General features: G+C 56.9%; 3 protein-coding genes across 7 annotated transcripts; 1 reads left to right on the plus strand and 2 right to left on the minus strand.

Moving 5' to 3' along the window:
• The first annotated feature begins 686 nt into the window (after positions 1-686).
• LOC102108704 (multidrug and toxin extrusion protein 2-like) lies at positions 687-6,968 on the plus strand. The gene is given in 18 exon segments (XM_088066141.1): positions 687-786; positions 1,089-1,253; positions 1,339-1,440; positions 1,612-1,680; positions 1,944-2,117; positions 2,119-2,232; positions 2,336-2,380; positions 3,009-3,106; positions 3,257-3,354; positions 3,851-3,964; positions 4,052-4,119; positions 4,359-4,467; positions 4,601-4,676; positions 4,755-4,824; positions 5,107-5,239; positions 5,523-5,617; positions 5,963-6,107; positions 6,426-6,968. Coding segments are annotated over 17 exon segments (1,881 nt in total). The 5' UTR covers positions 687-786; positions 1,089-1,094; the 3' UTR covers positions 6,638-6,968.
• Positions 6,969-7,065: 97 nt separating this feature from the next.
• On the minus strand, positions 7,066-12,355 carry LOC102108888 (aldehyde dehydrogenase family 3 member A2-like). Its single transcript, XM_005525930.3, has 11 exons — positions 12,220-12,355; positions 11,436-11,609; positions 10,988-11,219; positions 10,805-10,890; positions 10,508-10,716; positions 10,238-10,355; positions 9,985-10,126; positions 9,646-9,812; positions 9,002-9,101; positions 8,101-8,336; positions 7,066-7,958 (listed from the first exon to the last, which is right to left on the minus strand). The coding sequence occupies exons 1-11, from the start codon at positions 12,289-12,291 to the stop codon at positions 7,932-7,934; spliced, it is 1,563 nt and encodes a 520-aa protein (XP_005525987.2). The 5' UTR covers positions 12,292-12,355; the 3' UTR covers positions 7,066-7,931.
• Positions 12,356-12,793: 438 nt separating this feature from the next.
• Positions 12,794-20,143, minus strand: LOC102103683 (aldehyde dehydrogenase family 3 member A2-like). Of its 5 annotated transcripts, none has more exons than XM_014255058.2 (12): positions 19,922-20,143; positions 19,105-19,278; positions 18,499-18,730; positions 18,316-18,401; positions 17,254-17,462; positions 16,984-17,101; positions 16,731-16,872; positions 16,392-16,558; positions 16,162-16,261; positions 15,551-15,786; positions 14,486-14,609; positions 12,794-14,222 (listed from the first exon to the last, which is right to left on the minus strand). In XM_014255058.2, the coding sequence occupies exons 2-11, from the start codon at positions 19,264-19,266 to the stop codon at positions 14,529-14,531; spliced, it is 1,533 nt and encodes a 510-aa protein (XP_014110533.1). In that variant the 5' UTR covers positions 19,267-19,278; positions 19,922-20,143; the 3' UTR covers positions 12,794-14,222; positions 14,486-14,528. The 5 variants fall into 5 exon arrangements, with proteins under 5 accessions (XP_014110533.1, XP_014110532.1, XP_087922320.1 ...); XM_014255057.2 differs by lacking the exon at positions 19,922-20,143 and adding an exon at positions 19,452-19,774; XM_088066194.1 differs by lacking the exon at positions 19,922-20,143 and adding an exon at positions 19,422-19,774.
• Positions 20,144-20,612: the final 469 nt, after the last annotated feature.

The following is a 20,612-nucleotide window of genomic DNA, read 5'->3' on the forward strand; positions in this document are numbered from 1 at the left end:
ACAGTGCTGTTAAAAGGAAAGATGGTGGGTGGGTCTGGTGCTGGCCCTGAGGTTTGGGGCTGGCTCCAGACAGTGTTATCACTCTTCCCCTTGGGTACAAAAACAAGATTTGTTGTTGTCATGGTTGTTGAGTGCCATGGCAGAGGAAGTCTGTGTTGCTCAGCCTTACAGAGCCATCAATGAACTCCCTATGTCATAATCCAAAACAGCCCAGCTCTGAATCCATCTGGGCCTGTCCTGTGGCTGAGTGACTGTGACATGTCAGCTGCTGGCAAGTCAATACCTCATACAGGTGTGACACCTCCCTGTCACCCCACAGCTCTCCTGCTGTTGGTAGCCTGTGAATGAAAAAATGTGACACAAACAAGCTTGAAGCTGCCACCATCCCCAGCATCAGTGGGAGGAGGTGGCAGACTGCTCGGAATCGCGGTAGGTTTGGGATGGGAGTGAGGGGAGAGCAGGAAGGTGTCTCGCTTCGTCCCATGAGTTATCCCAGCCCCACTCCGTGCAGGTGGGGTCTGCACCGGGCAGCATCTCCCCTCCCCTGGCTCCTCGCCGGGCCAAGCACGCTGCATTCGGCCTGGGGGAGCGGTGCCAGTGAAACCCGACACGGTGGGGCTGTGCCAGGGACAGCTGGAGCCAAGGGGGCCGGCTTGTCCTGGCCCCTGTGATGGGGGCGAGCGGGACAGTGCGGCCGGCAGCAGCTCTCACAGCCGCACACACACAGCCAGGACAGAGCAGCAGCCCCAGCCCGCCGGCCGGGGCAGCTGTGCCGAAGCAGGAGAGGTAGGAGGGCTCACAGGGTGGATTTAGGCTGGCTCAGCCCCTAAGGCTGGCTCAGGACAGGCAGCAGGAGCCTCGCATGGTGCGTCCGCGCTGCTCTGCGCTGCCCGGAGCCTCGCTGGGCTCCGCCAGCCGTGTCCTGCCCTGCCCCACTGCCCACGCTCCCGTGGCCAGCCCAGAGCAGGGAACTTGGGGCCGGATCGTCCGGCCCCGGCTGAAGTTCACCCCAGCGTGGTTACACATTGCTCGGCCCAGCGGGCTTTAACAGAGCGCGGAGGAAAGGGCTCGTTCCACTCCCCCGGCAGGGCAGCATGAAGCCGGAGAACTTCCCCGAGGAGAATGGCTTCGGGGAGGGAAGGGATGCTGGCCAGGGCGATCTCACACCCGGGAGCTGCCAGAAGAAACGCCGCTGGATTCCGGAAAACTTCTGGGAGGACGTGAGGCAGCTGCTGGTGCTGGCGGGGCCGCTGGTAAGGAGCCGGGAGGAGAGATTCCCCCAGCACAAGCACCCCTGCTCACCTCCATCCCTAACCTTCGGCTCTCCTCTGTGCTTAGATCCTGATCCAGCTGCTGATCTTCCTGATCCACCTTGTCAGCTCCATATTCTGTGGCCACCTGGGCAAGGTTGAGCTGGCCTCTGTCACGCTGGCCATCGCTGTAAGCATTCCCCGGGCCGGGCACCAGATCCCTCCCTGCTGACACCGGGAGGAGATGTGGCATGGGAAAAGGACAGAGGAGATTTCAGACTCCTGCTTTTCCTTTCAGCCCCTCTTCCCTACCTGAAAGTCTTAAATGCTCACCTTCCATCCTTGTTTTTTTAACTCACAGGTTATAAATGTCACTGCCATCTCTGTAGGTTACGGTCTGACTTCAGCGTGTGACACCTTGATATCCCAGGTGGGTAGGAAATGCTGACACTCGTCCTAGGGAGTGTGGGGTGGTTTCCAGCATGAGCTGATGATGCCCAGGCACCACATGGAGCCCTGGCTGCTCCTGTGAGCTGGGGAAGGTTATCCCCAGGTAACAATCCCATAACGAGGAGATCCACTCTCCAAATCCTTCCAAGGAGATTTTCAGGGTGGTCAGGGCTGCTCCATGCTTTTCAGGGCCCCTTTTCCCCCAGCACCAGCTGATTTCACTGCTGTCCTCTCACCTTGCAGACCTATGGCAGCAAGAACCTGCTGCGTGTGGGGGTGATCCTGCAGCGTGCCACCATCATCATCCTCCTCTGCTGCTTCCCCTGCTGCGCCATCCTCATCAACATCGAGGAGCTGATGCTGGTCATGCAGCAGGATCCCGAGGTCTCCAGGTTGGGTGGTCCCCCTCATCCCTCCCCAGTGTGGACGGGCTGAGAGGAGGGTGGCCGTGGCCATGCCCCTCCCTGACGCCCCTCTGTGTACCTCCAGGTTGACCCAGCACTACGTGAATGCGTTTCTCCCTGCCCTCCCGGTGAGTGCCCGTGGGCATCCTGGATGCCACCTGCCCATGGGGACAGGCTGTCCCCATCCTACAGCTCAGCACTGGCTCATCCCATCCAAAATTTCCTTTGCAGGCGGTTTTTCTGTATAACCTGGAGACAAGATACCTGCAGAACCAGGTGGGTCCCAAAGTCCTCACACGCACCCTGGCTCAGGGCTCCCTTCCACAGTGCACCCAGGGCTTCCATGCTCGCTGTTCCCAGTGACAGGGTGCCCAGGTACCCCAAAACAGCCCTGACCTTGTAGATCAGTGTTGCTGTAAGACACACAATGACTCACACAGACACGGCTCCCGTATAACAGGGAAAAAACTGGTTTTATTCTTACAGCTTCAGTATTTACAGATTTTTGACCAGGGATTCGATAGTTAGGTTACCACCTTTCCAATCACACTGGTCGTGTGAGACGTCCATCAAAGGACATGTATCAGAAGGAATGTATACCTATCTGTGTTTACAGTCACTGTCCTGGGAAAGTTCTTAGAAACTGTCAACAAGATCGGAAAACTGAGTTTTCAGGGCGACAGATCAGCCCATCCCACAGTCAGCTGTATCCATCCATCTCCCTTCATACTTCCCCACATCAGGATTTATCTCCATCACATTCATTTTCCAAGCAGATGACATCACTGGAAGTTTGGGGTTTTTTTTGGGGGGGGAAAGGCACTGAGAGTGGGGCTGGGGGAACCTTCACTCATCCCTCCCAAAACCTTTGTGAAGACCACCCCCCATCTCCTCTTCTTTGCAGATGATCCTGTGGCCACTGGTGCTGAGTGGGGTCATCGGCAACATCATCAACGTGGCTGCAAACTACGTCCTCCTCTATGTGTTCCACCTGGGCATCACGTGAGTAGCACCTGCATCCCCTGGAGAGGAAACAGGGCACTTGGCAATGGCAGGGGAATGCTGAGCTCTCAGGGGTACAGTGGGATGTCTTTTTCCACCCTGAGGGAGGCACAAGCAGGATTCCAATGACCTTTCTCACTTCCTCTGCAGGGGCTCTGCCTGGGCCAACACCATCGCTCAGTATTCACAAACCATTTTTTTGTTCCTGTTCATCATAGGCAGGAAACTCCACTTGAACACGTGGGGAGGTAAGGGCATCTCCCCTGGTTCCTCTGCTTTACCCTGAAGTGTCCATAAAGCTTCTATCGGGTGCTCTTGATAGAAGAGGAATTCTGCTCATCCTGATGGTGAAATATTAACCCCAGCCCGAGGTGCCACAGTGCTGTGTCAGTGGCAGCTCGTCACATGCCAGCACTGGCAGAGCTGTGTGATCAGCACTAAACATTAATTCTGCGGAAATGAAACTTTCTGCTGAGGCTTTGGAAGTTCAGCCCCAAAGCCGGATGAGCACAGATGTGAGCAGGAGGCTGTCCTTGGACACCGCTCAGGGAGGGATGGGCTGAGGCTTGTGCTGCTCTGTGGCCCATGGGACAGCAGCAGAGAGGTTGTTGGTGGACACTGCGCTCCTGTGGAGCTGCTGGCCCTGAGAACAGGAATGGCACCTCCAGCTGCGCCAGGTGCCGTGCAGGATGGAACACGTGGCCAGCCTGATCATCCATCAGGTGTCATTTCTCCTCTCAACAGGCTGGTCCAGCGAGTGTCTGCTGGAGTGGGACAGCTTCACCTCCCTGGCTATCCCCAGCATGCTCATGATGTGCATCGAGTGGTGGACCTATGAGATTGGGAGCTTCTTGATAGGTCAGTGGAGAGGGGAGCTGCCAGGACATGGCCAGGCTTGACCCAGAGCAGCACCCACAGCCAGCACTGACCCCTCCTGTCCCACAGGCCTGCTGAGCGTTGTCGAGCTCTCCGTCCAGTCCATCATCTATGAGGTGTCTGTTGTGGCTTTCATGGTAAGGGCTGGGTTATCACTGCAGACCAGGGCTCCATGGGGGCTGTCCTGAGACAAGCACACAGCAAAAATCAGCTCCAGCAAAGCCCCATCCTCCCCCTCTGCACTCGAGTCTCTCCCTGCCCCTGCCCATCCCTCCTTGCAGGGATGCTTTAACTCCATCCTGCTCTCTGCTGGCTGGTGATCCCCCATCACTGTGACAAGCCCATGGTCAGACACATGTGAGCCCTGTGCTTGCAGATCCCCCTGGGGCTGGGCACAGCTGCTGGTGTGCAGGTGGGCAACGCGCTGGGCGCCGGCGACATCGAGGCGGCCAAGAGATCCTCCAGCACCAGCCTGATCTGCACAGGTCAGTCCACAACAGCCTGGAAAGCCTCTTCCTGCTCCTTCCCATGGAGCAGGGAGTGTTTGCAGTTCTCTGCCTGCCTCTTCTCCCCCTGCTCTCCAGCCAGGTTGGGTTCAGCTCTGTGCCATGTTTTCAGGGGTGTTCTCCGTAATTGTGGGGTCGATTTTAGCTGCCACAAGGAATGTGCTGGGATACATCTTCACCGTGGACAAGTGAGTGCCCCCAGCTCCTGGCCTCGGTGTGTGGAGGTCAGTTCTCAGAGGTGATCTGTGGCTTTCCTCCATCCCCAGGGAAATCATTGACTTGGTGGCGTGGGTCATGCCTGTCTACATTGTCTTCCACCTGTTTGAAGCCATGAATGTAAGTCCCAGGGAATGCTTGCTATTTTCCATGGGGAACCTTGGTGCTCAGCAGCAGCGTTGTGGATCAGGCAGCTGAGGGTCCCTCAGCTGAGCACCAGTGCCCACACCAGGACCCTGCAGAGCTCCTGGGATCATCCCTTAGAAAACACTGAGCTCATAAAAAGATGGTGACCCATAGGACTGGGGCAGGACACATTCAGGGAGCTGGTGGGGGGGCTGGGTCACCTCCTGAATTCCATGGAGGTGCTCCCTGCCCCAGCCCCTCGTGCTCTCCTGGCAGGGTGCCTGCAGTGGGGTGCTCAGAGGAGTCGGGAAGCAGAAATTCGGTGCCATCCTCAACGCCGTGAGTTACTACGGTGTGGGCATGCCCCTGGCAGCTGTGCTGCTCTTCGTGGCCAAGATCGGCGTCATCGGTACTGACCGCTGGGCACTGCACCCCCAAACCCCCCACAGGCAGGTGCAGCTCCTCTGGGGGCTCACCACAACCCTTGTGCCTGGCTCTGTCCCCCCTCTGACCTGCCTGGGCACACTGGGCTGGACTGGGGTGGCTCCTGCAGCTGCTGGGAGCTTTTACAACCTCAAAGCAGGCACCCATGGCCACCCTGTGTCCCCATTGACCTGGGTGACATCCCCTTTCTGGACCTGCTGTCCTGGGATGCCGGGTTGGCTCTGGCTGATGCCGCGTGCCCTCCGCAGGCCTGTGGATCTCAATGCTCATCTGCGTCTTCATCCTCTGCACCTGCTTCATCACCTACATCTCCCGCCTGAACTGGGAGAAGGCAGCTAAGGAGGTAATCCAGGCACTGACAGCACCTCCCTGCACTGGGAAGGTCCCCAGTGCCCTGCTGGGATGAGACAGACTCAATCTCATGGCCAGTGCTGTTCTTCGGTGCCCTGAAGCAAAACCCAGCGCTCCCATGACGTCCCTGTATTCCTCCTGCACAAGCACTCAGTGGCCTTAGGGTTTCCCCCTGCCCCTTGTTTGGGGATACGAAGCTCAGAGCAGATGGGGTGACCCAGGCAACCTCAGCCCTGCAGCCCTGAGCATCACCTTGTGCCTCAACAGCTCCAGGGAGACCTCAAGAGAGGCAACAGAGTGGGAATTCCCAGCTAAAGCCAGCACATTCCCTCCCCAGGCTCAGCGCCGGGCGGGAGTGACCCAGCTGCCACCACCAGAGCTGCCGAGCCTGGGCCCTGAGCCTTCCTGCAAGGATCTGGACGTGGGACCAGCCCCCCAGCCCCACACTTACCTCCCTGCCAGGGCAGTGTTGGGGTCTGTCGGTACAGCAGGAGCGGGGTGCTGCATGCAGGGGAGGGTTTGGGTTTGGGAAGGGTCACATAAGCCAGGAACAAGCCCACCAAACAGGGCAGAGAGTGTTGTGCTGGTGACACCCTCAGTTACTGGGAGAGCAGTAATTACAAGTGTGGGCTTGGGAGGGGTGCAGAGGGTGGTCAGTCCTCACCTCGGTCCCACCTCTAGGAACAGGACCTGGTTGACACCTCCACACCCTGGGCTGCTCATGCATTCCACCCCGTGACAAAATCCCCAAAAATCCCTCAGTGCCCCCCCAGACCCCTCAAGCCCCGTTCTCCTTGCAGCAGGAATAGAAGTGCAGGATGACGTCGTGCTCACGGGCATCACCAAGACGGAGGGAGCCACGCAGCAGCTGGAGCTGCGGGAGGCCACCCCCGCTCCGGCCACCCCCGTGGTCACCAAGCAGCTCATCCTGCGCCGGGGGCTGGCGGTGGCCGCAGCCGTGGCCGCGCTCGCCCTCGGCATCGCCATAAAGCTGATCAGCAGCACAGGCTGACTCGCACCAAGGACTTTGGGGACTTGTTTTTGGGGTGAAAGCCTTTCCTGAGGGACAGGCGTACAAAGCACGGACCAGCCAGCGAGAAAATGGAGCGCACGCCTGTCCCGCAGGAGCCAAAGGGCTTCTGTCAGGGCTGAGCAGCGTTTGTGCAGGTACTGATTGGGAATGGGGCCCTGAGGCTGCCCTGGCACCCAAAATGCTGCTCTGGGCTGCCTGAGCGTGTGGGGCACCCCTGGGCCACACTGCCACCACCCACTGGAGCTGAGCACAGCCCAGCTCCCCCTGCTGCTCCATGACAAATGCCCAATAAAGAATAAACCTGGCTGGAGTGGGGCTGGCTCCTTGGGGTGGAGGCTGAGGGCAGGGCTGGGGCCAGAGCAGGGAACATCCACACGTGGGTCTTGCCCTGCCCCATGTGCCCTTCGCAGTAAAGCAAAGGTTTTATTCAGCAAGGGTCAAGGTCAAGCGCTCAGTTACAAGTTTGGAGGTAAAAGACTACCCATAAACGAATAAAACCCTGAAATTTAGTTACAGAGGAGATGGCTGTGGCTGCTCTACCACTCTGGCTGAGGATGCCCCAGACCTGGGACTCCAGTTGCAGCAGTGCCCCTGTCTTTGCCCCAGTAGCCCCAAATGCAGCAGCACAACAGTCCCTGGAACTTCTCAAGTCCTTGGGACATTATGACCACAGCTCAGGTCGCTTTTGTCACCACCTCTGGTGGCCTTTGCACACCTTGGATGGCTAAAGGTGGTTTCTCTGCAAGGAGCATCACCCATTCAGTCATGAGGCCCTTGAAGGATGAGATGCTGCAGGTTCTTCGAGGCTCCTTCCCTCTGCTCTGGGGATAACCAGCCTGGGCTGTCCCCTGCAGTGAGACCCTCATTTTCCAGGCTTATCTCTGTGATGAGGGCTTCCTCTGGGGATCAGGTGAGGTGTTACACAGATAACAGGCTCAGTAACGACTGGCTTTGTTTAGACACCCTTGTGACAAACACTCCCACGTTCCCTGGAGTTTTTAGAGGAGCTACTGTTTACAAAGCATGGTGGATGCTGTTTCCTTCCATCGGCTACTCACTGCTCAGGCATGACCCACAGCCTAGGTCTGGATAGATTCCTGTTTCAGGAGGAGCTGGAGCCTTTAGCTTGGGGTGTCTCTGCTATAGATGCATTTTTTTTGTCTTCTACCTCTTCAGTGCATTGTCTACCTTGGAAGAAATGAAATTGCAGCAAAGGAAAGCTCAGCAGCCAGACTGCAGGGAGTGAGCAGCAGGTCCAAGGGCTGGCTGCCCATCACACCTCTCGCTGGGGGCACAACACCTGGAAAAGCACAGAAACAGGGATGAATCCTCTAGGGAGGGAGCAGAGCTCAAAGAAATGGGGTGATGAAGGCTGAGGGCAGGTGGGGCTCAGGGAACAGAACTGGGAGCACACACAGGCACAGCAGACACACAAAGCTCACCTTTGCCACCACGGCTTTCACTGCCGCCAGCAGGGCCGAGATGAACTGTCCCACCCTGCTCCTGTTACACTGCTTTAGGAGGAAGAACTTGGCCAAATGCATCATCTCCATGCTGCCAGGTGGGTACCTCAGTTTGTTCACAGCCTCCCACCTCAGGTCCTTGACCAGGCAGGCGCGGCGGTGGGAGAAGGTCTCGAAGCTGTACCTGCTATGGTAGGCGCCCATCCCGCTGTGCCCTGAGGGACACAGCCAGGCAGGTCACACCAGCCACAGGGACACCTGCGTCTCTCAGACTCAGTTTGGCAGCCCCCAGGACACAGGGAAAGCTTGGCCATGCTGCTTCTCAGGGCAGAGGAGCAAAGAGCAGCTTTTTTAACTTCACAGAAACCAGTGAGGACACACTCACTGCCTTGACCTGCTGCTTGTGTGAGACCACGCGTAAAATGTTAATGACACCAGTTCTGTCCTCCCAGGGCCAGCCTTGCTTTTCCCACAAAATTCTCACAGGGGTCAGGGACAGGAGGAGCTGGGCCTGTGATTTCAGGGGGTGGGACATGAGGAGGACACTTAACAACACCCAAGACCGCAGCCCTGTGCCCACAGCCAAACGGTCTGTGCCACAGGAGCCCGACAGCAGCTGTGGAAACTCAACCAGGCCATGGACAAATTCATCCCACACCTCAGCACAGGAGAACCAGAGCTCATTTATGTGCTGGGGGGTTTTCCTCTCTCACTGGGAGGCCTAATAACCAAAACACTAATAAGCCTTTTTACAAAACAATCCACCCCAGAAAATAACATTAAATGCAGCTGGAAGTTCCTGAATCACCAAGTGGGCAGGACAGCTCCTGGGTCAGGGGCTGCTGCTGGTTGCTGTGCATGTGCTGGAGTAAGAACTCACCCACACCACCGAAGGGCAGACCTGGGACCACGGAGTGCATGATGACATCGTTGGCTGTCATGCCACCGCTGGAGGTCTCTGCTATCACCCGTCTGATCAGCTGCCCACAATAGGAGAGGGCACAAATCAAGATGGGACACCATGAACCAGAGCAGGGAGGGTTCAAGGTGATGTTTCCATCCCCCTTTCTGGGGGGCACAGGCTGTGCCTTGTTCCATGAGAGAGGCCAGTTTACACCACTTAAGCACAGGATCTGCCCAGCTGGAACAGCCACAAAATGAAGAGGCTTCATGTCAGCCCAGGGTGCTGCTCAGCCCTCCCACCCAAACTGCCTGAGGCTGTTGTTCCAGGGCAAAGCCCGGACCTGAATTCCAGAGCTGGCAAACAGAGCCTGGAAATGGGGGCAGCAGACACGGCAGGAAGCAGTGCCCACCTGTGTGGCTGGAGATGTGCAAACACAGAGCCCTTCAGCAGAAGACTGGGAGCCTCCAGCAGCTCTGGGCACTCTCATGGCCCCCAAATGCTGCAATTTACATGGAAAAGGAACTGACACAGACCCTACACAGAGCTGTGTCTGGGACCAGCCATGTTCAGGATCCAGCTCTGCAGACACACTCCCATGAGGGAGAACACCCCAGACCCACCTGCTTGTTGTTGGAGAAGACATAAAGGGCAAGGGGCTTCTCCCGATGATTGATGAACTCAATGGCTTCCTCCACGCTCTTCACAGGCACAATGGGCAGCACTGGTCCAAAGATTTCCTCCTCCATCACCTTGGACTCCGGGGAAACGTCCGTGAGGATGGTTGGAGCTGAGGCAAACGGGACAATGGGAGAACAGCATGAGCAGGACACACGTCTGGCCCAGGACAGGACCTTGTCCTGGACACTGCTGTGTTCAACATAACCCAAGTCAGGCACAGACACACGGAGCCCAGAAAGCACCCACCACCACCTCCCCTCCACAGCAGCTGCCAGGAGCACCTATGAAGCAGGAGGCCTCATCAGACTCTCCCCCATGAGCGATCTTCTGCCCCTCCAGCAGGCTCTTCACCCTCTTGAAGTGACGCTGGTTGACAATCCTTTCATAGTCCGGAGACGACTTCACATCTTCCCCATAGAATTCCTGAGCAAGGGCACAGCAGCAACAAAAGCGCTCAGCGCACCTTCCAACAGCCACAGCTCCAGGAAATCACACCTGGAACAATCCCCACAGCACAAGGAACTCCTCCCTCACCTTCAGAGTCGCCTTGATGTTCTCCACCACCTGGCTCTGGATGGAGGGGTCGCACAGGATGTAGTCTGGGGCGATGCACGTTTGCCCACAGTTCATGTACTTGCCCCACGTTATCCGCCTGGGACAAGGGACAAAAGGGACACGGTTTCCCCATGGGCGACCCCTGCCACACCCCTCAGCCCAGCTGGCAGCACCTGAGCTGGGGATGCTGGCCCAGAGACCTCCCCCTGCCCTGCTGCTCAGGGCCCATCAAGGCAGCAACAAGCTGACCTGCAGGCCACAGCCAGGTCACAGTCCTTGTCGATGTAGCAGGGGCTCTTTCCCCCCAGCTCCAGGGTGACAGGGGTCAGGTGCTTGGCAGCTGCTGCCATCACAATTTTGCCCACTGCAGTGTTGCCGGTGTAGAGGATGTGATCAAATCTCTGGGTCAGCAGCTCGGTTGTCTCAGGAACTCCTCCAGTGACCACAGGGTACAGATCCTGCAGGGCAGGGGTGTCAGGGTCCCCCCAGCCCAGCTCATCACTGTGGCTCAGAGAAACCTGGGCACCAGCATAGGGCCACACTCACCTTGTCCAGGTACTGTGGGAGGAGCTCGGCCACCAGCCGAGCCGTGTTCTCGCTGACCTCCGACGGCTTCACCACCACGGCATTGCCTGCAGGGCACACACAGCACGGACACTCAGCCCTCACATCCTTGCCCCAGCTCCCAGCCACAAGCCCACCAAGGCTGGGGCCGTGCTGGATCCCCACCTGCTGCGATGGCCCCGATCAGGGGCTGCATGACCAGCACAAAGGGGTAGTTCCAGGCCCCGATGACCAGCACCACGCCCAGGGGCTCGTAGTTGATGTAGGCCTCGTCCCTCAGGGTCAGCAGGTTCTTCTTCACGGGCTGAGGGGCTGCCCAGGACGGCAGCTTCTCCATGGTCAGGGCCAGCTCCCCCAGCACACCCAGAATTTCATGGCTGTAGGCGTTGGGCCCACACTGAAACAACAGCGGGGTTGGGGAAAGGGATGGCAAAGGCACCCACCTCCCACAGCCACTGTGGCACCCCGGAGAGTCAGAGTCATCCAGTTCCATGGTGGGGGACACAACAAAAACCATTCATCACTGCAGAGGCTGCCCTCGGCCTTCCTGCTCTGCTCAGGGTTACCCACTGTCCATACACAGCAAAAGGGAGAGGCCCCTGACAGCACAGACCTTGTTCAGATCCGCCTTGAGGGCTGCCAGGATCTCCTTCTCTTTCTCCTGCACCATCCTCTCCAGGGCCTTCAGCTGCTGAATCCTGAACTCCAGCGGGCGGCTCCGGCCCGAGCTGAAGGCGGCCCTCGCCCGCCCCACGATCTGCTGCATCCTCTCCATGGCCGCTGAGCACTGAGGAGACACCGGTGACACCCAGCTCAGCGCGGGCCCTTGAGCTGCTCAGCCCTGGGAACACCACCATGAGATGTCCCACCCCGAGCCAGGCTGGGAGATTTGTCCTTGGAGAGGAGCTCCCACTCCCAAGCTGAGCGCTCTGGGCTCACAGCACGCACAGGGCACCTCTCACAGCAACCTGGGCTTTGCTGATTGCTCCTGCTCTGAGGGTGCTTTCTCTAAGCTTCAGAGGCACCAGCCACTCCACCCTCTGCTCACAGGGATGCTCCCAAGGAGCCAAAACACAGAGATCGCTGTGGCTGGGTGGGCAGCAGAGCTGTGTGCGCAGAGCCAGCCTGCACCCATCTGCACCATAACCCTGAGGCTCTCACATGTCCTCACAGAAAAATGACAAATCACTGCAAAGACTTCATCCTGCTTCCCAGGAGCAGCATTTCACTCTTTAGACACAACCAGAGATCTGGTCCTGCATCCCTGCCCAACCAACCAAGACACCAAGATCCCCTTACAAGGATTAAATCCTTCCCAACCCACCACCACCACTGTGTGACACAGCCCAAGAAAGCAAGTGACTCATAAAAAAAAAAGAAGGAAAAAAGCATGTTACCTTCAGAGAAGCTTCTCTCTCCACCAGCCTCCTGTGGCAAGTGCAAGCAGGCACAAGCCCTTCCCCTGCCATGGCTGGGGGCGATCCCTCCTCCCACAGGAGAGCTGGCCCTGGCCCAGGGCTCTGGCTGGGTACAAGATGCCCTTTACCCAACCCTGTCCTGGGCTGGGGAGCCCTGGATTGCTGCTCCCAGCCAGGGCAGTGACTCAGCCCTGATGTGGGATGGCAGAGACCACGTGGCTTTGCCCACGCCAGGGACGCGTGGCCCACATGCCACAGCTGCTGTCGGGAGACAACGCTCAGATCTGGCAGCCAGAAAACCCCAAGCAGGCAGGTGGCAGGCAATCCAGGCATGGATTTGAAAGGGGGAAACAGGCCAGCTCCTCCACTGGCTCACCCCACTCCCTGCCTGGTTCCCAGGAGCATTTTCAGCGCCCAAGAGAGCTCCTGGGGACCTTTCCAGGGTGCCAGGGACACCTCGCAACACAAGTGTGCCATCCAGCCAAGCCAAGGCCAGAGCTGGGACCAGCAGAGCAGGATTCCTCAGGAGACTGCAAGGACTTACCACACTCGGTTTATTATTTAAATTCTCAGTGTTTATTTAGTGCTTGCAAAATGTATCATCAAAAAGGCTTAGTACATGGATTTTCACCAGACATGAAGAAATCCCACTTATTGCACAGTAAATATAATTTTCTACTCTATATTAATTTCATTTAGTAATAATTGTTCAATTATTTTGTGAAGCAGTTCTAAAGCTCTTTCACCTTCAATTCCTTCAGCATCCTTCCCCCAAGCTAGAACAAGCCCCACATTATCCCTCAGTGCAAGATTACAGCATCTTGAGAAGCTCGAACACAAAGGAGCACACACACTCTTCCAGTAATTGTTTTTCCTTAGAGGAATCTGACCAGGAACAGCTTTGTACCGGCTTTGGCTGGGATGAAGTTAATTTTCGTGGTAGACACTGTTTCTTTGTGGAAGAATTGTTTTGGATTTGTGACATTGGGAGTTATGGTGTTTGTCTTCCCAAGTCACCACCAGGTGTGATGGTGCCCTGCTCTTCTGGGGATGGCTGAACACCTGCCTGATGAGGGGAATTAATGAACAAATTCCTTAATTTGCTTTGATTTGCCTGGAAGCCCACTTTTCACTTCACCTACTTTTATCTCAATATACAAGTTTTCTCACTTTCTTCCAATTCTCTTCCCCATCCCACAGGGAAAAAGCAAATGGCTGTGTGGGGCTGGGCTAATCCACAAGGTATTATTTGTCATTCCCACTTCTCTGAACAGGCCTGAAAGTTCTTTTGCTCCAGTATGAGACACTCATCAGCACAATACAGGCAGTGCAGGCATCACCTTTGGAGTTTTCTAACTGCTAAATAACTGTTAAAGGCACATGATGAAACACAGAACCCAGCAAGCAGCCCCTGAACAGCTGAGGGTGATTCTGGCTTGAAGAGATGTGAGAATGTTTCACCTCAATTAAATGGCAAGGGGAACCTCACTGGGTTTATTCACAGCCATCACTTTTGGCCAAATGCATTGGGCAGCATGGATTGTCTCAGGCTTGTCACCAAGAGAGGGGTGTTCAGATCATCCCCTAAACTGCAGGGAAAACACTGTCAACCCAAGGATTGCTGAAACTTCAGCTCCTGTTGGACACTGCAGGATGGTGAGTGGTTTGGTACAGGACACTGTCCCTGGAAGCTCTGCATGGCACGGGTTGGAGGTAGGGACTGGAATTTCTTGCTCTACAATCCTCCTTCAAACAGCTTGTCCCCACTGGTCCCTCTGTTCCAGCATGGCTTTTAAGTAAACAGGAATCTGAGCCTTCTCGTGGTTAGTGCCTCTCTAAGTCTACTCTGTGTGCTCGACAGCTCACTGAAATCACCCAGAACAAAAGAAAATAATGACTTTCCAGCTTAAGGAAACAGACACAAAGTGAGCACCCAGAGTATGACGTGCACATGGTGCCTTCTCTCTTCATCAGTTAACCACCTGTGAAAGCAAAACACAACACCAACATCCTGTGAAGGATCTGCTGAGACAAAACCAATCCCCTTTCTAGAACAGCCTGAAGCGAAGCCCCTTCAGTCAGGGGAGTTCCCCAGCGTGCAGCTCTCCTGCCCCTCAGCATGCACTGGTTATCTCAGGTGTCAGGGGAAGCATCGTGCTCTGGCTCAGCCCCACATTCACTCATCTACAAAGCTTTTCCCAGTCTCAAACTGGGTCTACACACAGGAGAAGAAAAAGGCTCCTACCTCACTGTGACAGCCACAGCAGTGCTCTGAAACCTGCTCCTCCTTACCACCCGCTGGGCCAGCCCAGCCTCTGCACAGCCAGCACAACCAAGAGGGCTTTTCTCTTCAGCACAGACTGGTGGCTCTGAGAAACCCAAATGATTTCAAGATGCTGTGAGTTTCCCCCCTCTCATTCCCCTACACAGGGCCTGCCTCCCTGGCTGCTGCCTTAAAGCCTGAGCCAGTTCTTGGCTCTTACAGCTCCTCCTGGATTATGTGAGCAGGTTATTTGCCCTGGATGCTGGGCTCCCGAGTGTATCCTTGCACCAGCAACTGCACAGACTGAAGGGCAGAGTCCTGATCCACCCTGCCACCTCCTGTGCCCTCAGGAGCTGCTCCCTTAAGCTCACTAAACCCCACAGAGCAGTCAGTGAAGGCACATGTAGTGTCTGGTTTGTCAGACATGAACAAACAACAGTGACCACGCTTAGAGATTCAGATCTTGTTCCTCCACCTCACGAGGCATCCTGAGCCTCCTGCAAGCCTCTGCCTCCTGCAGAGAGGAGAGGACATCCCACCCTTCCACAGGACCCAGATGGAAACAAGGGAGGAAATGAGAATAATTGAGCTGAGGTCACACAGGGGCTGCAATGGGCAAGGAGGAACAAGAGCTCGTCACTGACCCTGGCCGTGGGACACAGCTTCCCTCCCCAGGGTGCCATGGCACAGATTGCAGCTCTCTGGGCTGTGAGGCAGCTCAAACACTGCTGAAGGAGGCCCTGGAATGGAAACTACTCCTAACCAGTCCAAGACTACCAACCTCTGCCTCTGGAGGGAGCATCCCACCAGTGTCACCTACCAGGGAAGAGCAGTAAGGAGTTCAGCAGTCTGCGAGGTCACTCCAGGGATAATCCTATTCTACAGATCACTTGCAAGAGTGAGAAGGTAAGAATTTAAGGTGGGACAGATATAATAAATCCCAAGACAGAAAAAGAGGTCAGGCTTTATAAAAGGGCTGCAGTTGCAAAGAACAGATTGGGCAAATCACTCATGCACTGCCATAGACAGCAAAGACCCAAAACTCACCTTAATCATCACTGCTGCCACAACCCCCAGCAGGGCCAGGATAAAGAGCCCAATTCGGGCCTTGTTAAACCGCTTCAGGAGGAAGAACTTGGCCCAATCCACCTTCTTCTGGCTTCCAGGTGGGTACCTCATTTTGTTGGTGCTCTCCATTTTCAGGTCCTTGATCAGGCAGGCGCGGCGGTGGGAGAAGGTCTCGAAGCTGTGCTTGCCATGGTAGGCGCCCATCCCGCTGTGGCCTGAGGGACACAGCCAGGCAGGTCAGCCAAAACTCTGTCCACTTGAGGACAACTGACCCTTCCCCTGCAGCACTTCTCAGTCTCTATAATGTACTCCAGCCTTCCTCACCTCATTTCCACCAATCACTCATTAATGGTTTTAATGAGCCTTTCCCATCAGGCTGCACTAAATCTTTCCAAAAATACATCCAAAGGTTTTTCCCTCCTGGCCCCTGTCCTAATGCAATCCCAGAACTTATCATTATTATCAAGACCTGCTGCAAGAGACATGGGCTGTAGGAGGCACAGGGATACCCAGACACAAACCATGAGTTGGTGTTCCCTGGCACACACTGTGCCATAAGTACCAACTCTTAAGGAGCTCCAGTTACTTACCAACACCACCAAAAGGCAAAGTTGAGAGGAAGAAATGCATGATGACATCATTTCCAGTCACACCACCACTGGAAGTTTCCGAGATGACTCTCTTGATTAACTAGAAAAAGAAAAAAAAAACAAAAAACAAAAGAGAAGATTAAAAAGGCTTAAAGAGACCAGACCGTGTAACTGAGGATACTGGAAAGGGAGCCACAATGCTGATCTCCTCTGGCACAGCCCAGACCCACCTGCTTGTTGTTGGAGAAGACATAAAGGGCAAGGGGCTTCTCCCGATGATTGATGAACTCAATGGCTTCCTCCACGCTCTTCACAGGCACAATGGGCAGCACTGGTCCAAAGATTTCCTCCTCCATCACCTTGGACTCCGGGGAAACGTCCGTGAGGATGGTTGGAGCTGAGGCAAACGGGACAATGGGAGAACAGCATGAGCAGGACACACGTCTGGCCCAGGACAGGACCTTGTCCTGGACACTGCTGTGTTCAACATAACCCAAGTCAGGCACAGACACACGGAGCCCAGAAAGCACCCACCACCACCTCCCCTCCACAGCAGCTGCCAGGAGCACCTATGAAGCAGGAGGCCTCATCAGACTCTCCCCCATGAGCGATCTTCTGCCCCTCCAGCAGGCTCTTCACCCTCTTGAAGTGACGCTGGTTGACAATCCTTTCATAGTCCGGAGACGACTTCACATCTTCCCCATAGAATTCCTGAGCAAGGGCACAGCAGCAACAAAAGCGCTCAGCGCACCTTCCAACAGCCACAGCTCCAGGAAATCACACCTGGAACAATCCCCACAGCACAAGGAACTCCTCCCTCACCTTCAGAGTCGCCTTGATGTTCTCCACCACCTGGCTCTGGATGGAGGGGTCGCACAGGATGTAGTCTGGGGCGATGCACGTTTGCCCACAGTTCATGTACTTGCCCCACGTTATCCGCCTGGGACAAGGGACAAAAGGGACACGGTTTCCCCATGGGCGACCCCTGCCACACCCCTCAGCCCAGCTGGCAGCACCTGAGCTGGGGATGCTGGCCCAGAGACCTCCCCCTGCCCTGCTGCTCAGGGCCCATCAAGGCAGCAACAAGCTGACCTGCAGGCCACAGCCAGGTCACAGTCCTTGTCGATGTAGCAGGGGCTCTTTCCCCCCAGCTCCAGGGTGACAGGGGTCAGGTGCTTGGCAGCTGCTGCCATCACAATTTTGCCCACTGCAGTGTTGCCGGTGTAGAGGATGTGATCAAATCTCTGGGTCAGCAGCTCGGTTGTCTCAGGAACTCCTCCAGTGACCACAGGGTACAGATCCTGCAGGGCAAACATGAGCCTGAGACTTACCTTGACTCAAAGCACTTAGATCAAGGCAGCAGGTGGCAGAGGGCACACTTATTTGTGGCCTACTTCATGATAGGGACAAAATATAGTGGTATCAGAGATAAGCTCTGCTCCTTCCCCTGAAATGAAGTTTCATATCACACTTTCTGTTATAAGAACTAAAAGAAATGCAGGCTGAGGCCAGGGCTGAGTCTGGCTGTGGAGCTGCTCCCACACAGTAAGAACCAGGGTGCACATGACTGCCAGACTCTCCCCAGAGCCGCCTCCTTCTTCTGCTCCTGCCTCCCACCTCGAGAAGGTGCTAACTCCCCGCAGGAAACTCCACAGGGCCCTGTGCAGTGACAGCAACAGTCTGTGACACAGTGCAGGGGACAACAGAACTGCCAGGCAAGAGGAGGAGAAACAACACCTCCTCCTCCAAGTGCAGTTCAGCAGGACACAAAAACCCAGGACACGCTGCCATGGAACACACAGTGCCTAATTCTCAGGAAGAGCCAGACACAGCCACCATCCTACACAACCTGTGTTGACCTAAGGACATCCCCAGCACAGCTCCAAAAGAGCTGCAGTGAGAAGTACCCACACACCTCTCCATATGGTCATGGGTGTCAAAAAGGCTGTCACACTGCAGCAGCGTTACGTAAGCTCATACACAAACACGGGGAGAATTTGTCAATGTACCTTTGGACTCTAACTCAGCCCTTCCTCTGCCTCCTGCTTATGCTGCTTTGAAGGGAGCAGGCAATGGATTTGGCTTGAACCTGCAGGAGCCCTTTAGAAGCAGGACAGATCAAGACAGTCATTCCAGGCATGGGGCCACACTCACCTTGTCCAGGTACTGTGGGAGGAGCTCGGCCACCAGCCGAGCCGTGTTCTCGCTGACCTCCGACGGCTTCACCACCACGGCATTGCCTGCAGGGCACACACAGCACGGACACTCAGCCCTCACATCCTTGCCCCAGCTCCCAGCCACAAGCCCACCAAGGCCGGGGCCGTGCTGGATCCCCACCTGCTGCGATGGCCCCGATCAGGGGCTGCATGACCAGCACAAAGGGGTAGTTCCAGGCCCCGATGACCAGCACCACGCCCAGGGGCTCGTAGTTGATGTAGGCCTCGTCCCTCAGGGTCAGCAGGTTCTTCTTCACGGGCTGAGGGGCTGCCCAGGATGGCAGCTTCTCCATGGTCAGGGCCAGCTCCCCCAGCACACCCAGAATTTCATGGCTGTAGGCGTTGGGCCCACACTGAAACAACAGCGGGGTTGGGGAAAGGGATGGCAAAGGCACCCACCTCCCACAGCCACATCACAGCCCTGCTGCTTCAAAGTGTCTGCCACTGGCAGTGACAAAGGATCCCTGGCCAAAGCTAGCCAACCCAAGTGTGTGAGGCAGAACCTAAAAGCTGACAGCCAGGGTTGCCTCTGCAGTCCTGCCTTAGACTAACTCTTTACAAGTGGTGTAGATCTTGCAAGTGGCAGCAGATCTTCTCAGGCCACAGTTGGAGCCAGGGCCAAGGGGGACAAGAGCAAAAGTCATTTAGCACAACAATGGCAGCCCTTGGCCTTCCCGCTTTCCCTTCAGGGCCAACCACTGTCCATGCACGGCTCCCCGACCCAGACCTTGTTCAGATCCGCCTTGAGGGCTGCCAGGATCTCCTTCTCTTTCTCCTGCACCATCCTCTCCAGGGCCTTCAGCTGCTGAATCCTGAACTCCAGCGGGCGGCTCCGGCCCGAGCTGAAGGCGGCCCTCGCCCGCCCCACGATCTGCTGCATCCTCTCCATGGCCGCTGAGCACTGAGGAGACACCGGTGACACCCAGCTCAGCGCGGGCCCTCCCCGACCCGCACAGCCCGGCTTGTCCCCAGAGGCACCGCAGCCTCCAGCCGCGCCCCCGCCCCATCCCCATCCCCGGGCAGCGACCTCGCCGCCCTTCGTGCCTCACACGCCGCGTGTCTCTGGAGCCTTACGTAATTCCCGAGTTAGAAAAGTTTGCGAAGCAGCGCAGGGCGCTGGTGGGAGCGTGGGGATGTCACCGAGGAAGCCGGGGCTGCTCCCGGCGGGGCGGAGCGCCCCGCGGTATCGAGCGACACCCGGCGAGGACACGGCGCGATGGGGACCCCACGAGGAACCGCGGGGACCCCCGAGCGACACCGGGGCTGAGGCGACAAGCGTGGCGGCGGTTGCGGCGCGGTGGTTGCGAGCCGCTGGTTCTCCCCCCGGCCGGTGCCCTCCGCTCCGGGCAGGACCCTCCGCCCCCGCCGCCCACCGGGGGCCGCCGCCGCCGCTTCCTCTTTCCGCTCACATGGCGGAAGCGGAACGGGCGAGGCCGCGGGGCCGCCGCTCCCCCTCCGTGCCCGGTGATCTGGGTGGGAGAGGGGAGAGGGCGAAAGCAGAGCGGGGTGAAGGACGTGTCCCGCCCCGGGAGTCCCTTCGCTACCTTGGCCGCCGCGCTCGGGGTCGCTCCTGCCGCGCTGGCAGCGCTGCGAGGCCGCCGCCGTCCTCCGTGGGCTCCGCGGGCGGCAGCGGGGCTGGCACTGCCGGGCCGGTTGTGAAACGCTGCCGGGGCGGAGAGCAGAGTCCCTGCGGAGCCTTATCGGGGAACGAGCCCGCGGCTGGCCCTGCCCTGCCCTGCCACGGAGAGCGAACGAAGCCGGGCAGGTGCTGCTCTTTTGGGGGAGGTGGGAAGAGCCCGGCAGGACGGTCGAATTAACCTTGATACAATCGCGGCGTGGGAAGCGAGCCAAAAAACCCCTAAAAACCGCAGAGAAAGGAGCTCGGGCAAGGTTGGGCACGTTCCGGTTAAAAATAGACCTGCCAGGAGTTGTTCTAGGAAAAGCACGGGGAGTATTTAAAAATTGCACGCAGGTTGTTACAGGTTGCCTTTCGTGACACGATTTTCCCAGGGCTTTTACTGCTAAAGCTCCTCGGCTGCAGCTGGAAGGCACCAAGTCCGTGCCCGCCGCAGCTCCGTGACACAGGGCTGGCACCTGGGTGCTCCTGCCCAGCTGATGGGGAATCCTAGCACAGAGCACCCCTTCTCCTGCAAAGTTTAATCCCATTTTTCACATCAACACGGCCCTCCGAAAGCTGGGAGTGCCCTTTGACTTCAGGCTGTGTGGAACCACAAT

Source organism: Pseudopodoces humilis, chromosome 23 (genome assembly GCF_049639895.1).
Source record: "Pseudopodoces humilis isolate 2021_Gansu_Grassland_sample_001 chromosome 23, ASM4963989v1, whole genome shotgun sequence".
Lineage (NCBI taxonomy): Eukaryota > Metazoa > Chordata > Aves > Passeriformes > Paridae > Pseudopodoces > Pseudopodoces humilis.